The sequence below is a fragment of the Eleutherodactylus coqui genome, chromosome 11 (assembly GCF_035609145.1).
Source record: "Eleutherodactylus coqui strain aEleCoq1 chromosome 11, aEleCoq1.hap1, whole genome shotgun sequence".
NCBI lineage: Eukaryota > Metazoa > Chordata > Amphibia > Anura > Eleutherodactylidae > Eleutherodactylus > Eleutherodactylus coqui.
The window spans coordinates 1,442,349-1,446,946 of NC_089847.1; the positions used below are offsets into that span (position 1 = coordinate 1,442,349).

The 4,598-nt window shown below is 50.9% G+C and overlaps 1 protein-coding gene across 1 annotated transcript; it reads left to right on the top strand.

The window, feature by feature from the left end:
* Positions 1–1,522: 1,522 nt before the first annotated feature.
* LOC136582648 (octapeptide-repeat protein T2-like) lies at positions 1,523–2,266 on the top strand. Its single transcript, XM_066583820.1, has one exon. The coding sequence runs from the start codon at positions 1,523–1,525 to the stop codon at positions 2,264–2,266; it is 744 nt and encodes a 247-aa protein (XP_066439917.1).
* Positions 2,267–4,598: the final 2,332 nt, after the last annotated feature.

Sequence of the window (4,598 nt, forward strand, 5' to 3'; positions counted from 1 at the left end):
AGCCCCTCTGGAGCCAGAGTCAGCAAATGTTTGTTAGGAAATAAGGAGAGGAAATAGGCTTCACACCTCAGCAGCTCTTTCCCTTGTTACGGGTCCAAATGGTCGTAACTGACCTGATAAGTTTTGGAGGCAAAGCTAACATAAGAACGAAAAATGTAATTTAGGAATTATGAAAGACCTGTACGTCGCAGCCCGCGGACGAGGATATTTTATGGAACGTCGCATCCCCACAAATAAGATGCAGGGACCCCTACATTTGCACGACGCTCAGGAACCGAGAATTGCGTATCTCGGATCAGATGCGTCCAAAACTACTCATGCATGGGCTCAAAACACACGTAAAATCACAACAGGAAACATCGTTGTCATATTTTCATGGTGGGGCACACCCACATGGAGTTATGAAGGAAATATGTATTTCAGGGAATTATGTGTCCCAAGATAAGCCAGCCCCTAAGGGGGCTGGAAGGAACTAAAGGGGAGTTACCACCGTGAGAGTTTAAAAGTCGCACACAATGTGTGCTCCGGGTCAGCCCCTTGGAGGTCACTATACGTGAGGTCTGGTCCGCAGTTCTGGCGCGACTCCACGCCACAGAATGGTAACTCTCTTCTTTTAATCCCTGTTATTTTACTGTTTGTGATATCATATGTAAGTCTCTTGCCATTTATCTTGTAACATCATTTTCGTATTTTTTCTGTAAATAAGCACTGCTCTTTTCTTTGAGAATTAAACGTTAAATTAATTAGTGAGCCTCGTCTGTGTTAACACAAAACCATATTCTCCGAAGATTGTATTCAGAAATCGGGTTCCAATTTACCGTAACCAAATTGGTGGTGGCAGCGTTTTGTATGCATATTGTAGAGCTCTGGAGTGCGTTAGAACGGATCAGGTGGGTGATTTGAGCTTCCGCTTCGCATGCGTGCCGAAGTGTGGGGAAGCTAAATACAAATCAGCCTGTATTCTAACGACTGCCAGCTTGCAATACTGCAGAGTGTTTGAGGACCAGAGGTGGGATCGATAGGTATCGTCCCTTCCCCTCTCTCCTCTTGTCTAGTGAGGGACAAATTGTTAATAAGTGCAGGGCCAGGTGGGTTGCTGTAGAGTTGTGGCTGTGGCTCATGGTCGCTTTTCAGGAGTCTGGAAAGTTGGGTACCAGTCACTCCACAACCTAAGAGCCTTTCCTTCCTCGCCCTCGCCCGGCGTACGTGACACTCCATATTTAATGGCTCTTTACACGCTTGCCATCTTTGTGTGCTTCTGAATGTATTGAACTACTCCTGTCTAAGCTGTTTGCTACAGCTCGTATGCAGGGTTACCATGGAGACACACGGGTCAGCGGAGGAGCCGCAGCCACAAGATGGGAGCTTTTCTATGAAGAATATTTGCAATATTACTTTACTATATATAAATTTTAGGCACACAAGAAAGGGTGGGGAACGCCATGAGAAAGGGCTGGGAACGCCGCGAAGAACGCCATGAGAAAGGGCTGGGAACGCCGCGGGGAAAGGCGCGAGGAACGCCATGAGAAAGGGCGGGGAACGCCGCGAAGAACGCCATGAGAAAGGGCTGGGAACGCCGCGAGGAAAGGCGCGAGGAACGCCGCGAGAAAGGGCGGGGACCGCCGCGAGAAAGGGCGGGGACCGCCGCGAGGAACGCCGCGAGAAAGGGCGCGAGGAACGCCGCGAGAAAGGGCAGGAGGAACGCCGCGAGAAAGGGCAGGAGGAACGCCGCGAGAAAGGGCAGGAGGAACGCCGCGAGAAAGGGCGCGAGGAACGCCGCGAGAAAGGGCGCGAGGAACGCCGCGAGAAAGGGCAGGAGGAACGCCGCGAGAAAGGGCAGGAGGAACGCCGCGAGAAAGGGCAGGAGGAACGCCGCGAGAAAGGGCAGGAGGAACGCCGCGAGAAAGGGCAGGAGGAACGCCGCGAGAAAGGGCAGGAGGAACGCCGCGAGAAAGGGCAGGAGGAACGCCGCGAGAAAGGGCAGGAGGAACGCCGCGAGAAAGGGCAGGAGGAACGCCGCGAGAAAGGGCAGGAGGAACGCCGCGAGAAAGGGCAGGAGGAACGCCGCGAGAAAGGGCAGGAGGAACGCCGCGAGAAAGGGCAGGAGGAACGCCGCGAGAAAGGGCAGGAGGAACGCCGCGAGAAAGGGCAGGAGGAACGCCGCGAGAAAGGGCAGGAGGAACGCCGCGAGGAAGGGCGGGGACCGCCGAGACGAAGGGCGGGGACCGCCGTTAGAAAGGCCAAGGAACGTCACAAGGAAGTGTGAGGAATTCCAAGGAGGACCAACTGAAGACAGCCTGGTGCACGGCGCACATATCAAGCACCGGAGAGTCACACTTTACGGCTGAAGGCCGCTTCCTCTGTCACGTTGGGGAACGGTCAGACCGCAGTCGATACACAATGTAACGAAACTTATTCTTCTTTCATAGCACCACTATAGTTCTATCTGCTGTGGTTAGTGCCTGATCCATTGTCTGCAGCTTGATTAAGTCATGTATGGACTGCAGTCTCACTGTCCGTATTCCAGTCCAACTGAGGAAGAGGCCTCCGGCCTTGAAACGTGTTTCTCTGGTGCTTGATACAATTAACCTTTTCCCACTTGCCAAGAGCTTCTTCATTGGCTTTTTATGGTTGTCCCACACCTTGTACAGCCGGGTGGTGGGCCGGGGACCGGCACTTACTTCTATGGCATATACTGTGGACCAAAGAAGTCTGAGAGGAGAATACGATGGAAGCAGCATGTTCATTCATTTATGAGCAATATAGCCTATTCTGTGCGAATATCCCCGGCTCCAGAAAACGATTCTCGGTCCGTCCTTTCCTTCTTTGCAAACATTGAAGTCGTGGATGGTAATCCCCCGGGAGGCGACGGGCACCTCCTCCTGGCATCGCCACAAGACTTGTATAGTTTTATAGCGGGTTCGTCCCATCAGGGACACACAAGTATTCCTCACCCAGTCCCTGCAGACTATGGTGGTTGTAAGGATCGTGTCGGCATTGGGGAGTAATGTGCCCCCTGTAGTCACCAAAGTGGGGGGCTCACCCACATGCTTGGCGCTCACTTCACATCCCTTTTACATGGGGCGATTATGGTGTAAAATGCAAAGTAATGATTACGTCGAAATGCTAAACAACCGGCATAAACACCATTGCTGTATCGTCGGTTCGCGCCGCGTCTGAACGCTCCCCGCTTCACATGGAATGTGAATTGGCGCAAGTCAAACAGGCGCAGATGCTCGTTCATTCATTCTCATTCATTGCTATGATCTGACAGTGGGCGAACCGCGTATGCATGAGCGAGCAGAAGACCACGATGGCGGCTGAACACAGAGCTGAAGAAGGTGGTGGCCGACCGACGGACACATCGTAACACGCTGCAGAGTAAGAGCGACGGAGGCTCGCTGATGGCAAAGTGTCCAGACTGGAGTTGCCCTCATATAGTGCAAAGCGGGCTCTGCTTCATCCCAGAGTCAGGAGGGGATTCCACGCGACCGCAACGCAGGTACAACGGGACCAAAGAGTTCAACAACAGGACTTCCTGTTCTGCTCCAATGTCTTCACAGCGATCAGCTGCCTGCAACACCAACTGCAACGAAAATCAGGCATCAGGCGGCCAACAATAACGCGAGAACGACCGGACACATTTACCTGCGTGAGGCCCGTATGGAAGTGATCCCAGCCGACAAACGAGGAAATGCGACTCGCCAACACATCAAAATGTAGAAAGAACATCGAAACACTAATGAAAACAGTGAATACCGGCCTCGCAACATGTAGCACTAATTTACATACTGTAGAAAATTAATTTGCTGAAAAAACTGCCAATATGAACATAAATTCCAGAACTGCTCCTGAGTTACATCCTGTATTATACTCCAGAGCTGCACTCACTATTCTGCTGCTGGTGGAGTCACTGTGTACATACATCACTTATCCTGTACTGCTCCTGAGTTACATCCTGTATTATACCCCAGAGCTGCACTCACTATTCTGCTGGTGGAGTCACTGTGTGCATACATTACTTATCCTGTACTGATCCTAAGTTACATCCTGTATTATACTGCAGAGCTGCACTCACTATTCTGCTGGTGGTAGAGTCACTGTGTACATACATTACTTATCCTGTACTGATCCTGAGTTACATCCTGTATTATACTCCAGAGCTGCACTCACTATTCTGCTGGTGGAGTCACTGTGTACATACATTACTTATCCTGTACTGATCCTGAGTTACATCCTGTATTATACCCCAGAGCTGCACTCACTATTCTGCTGGTGGAGTCACTGTGTGCATACATTACTTATCCTGTACTGATCCTGAGTTACATCCTGTATTATACCTCAGAGCTGCACTCACTATTCTGCTGGTGGTGGAGTCACTGTGTGCATACATTACTTATCCTGTAGTGATCCCGAGTTTGATCCTGTATTATACCACAGAGCTGCACTCACTATTCTGCTGGTGGTGGAGTCACTGTGTGCATACATTACTTATCCTGTAGTGATCCCGAGTTTGATCCTGTATTATACCACAGAGCTGCACTCACTATTCTGCTGGTGGAGTCACTGTGTACATACATTACTTATCCTGTACGGAT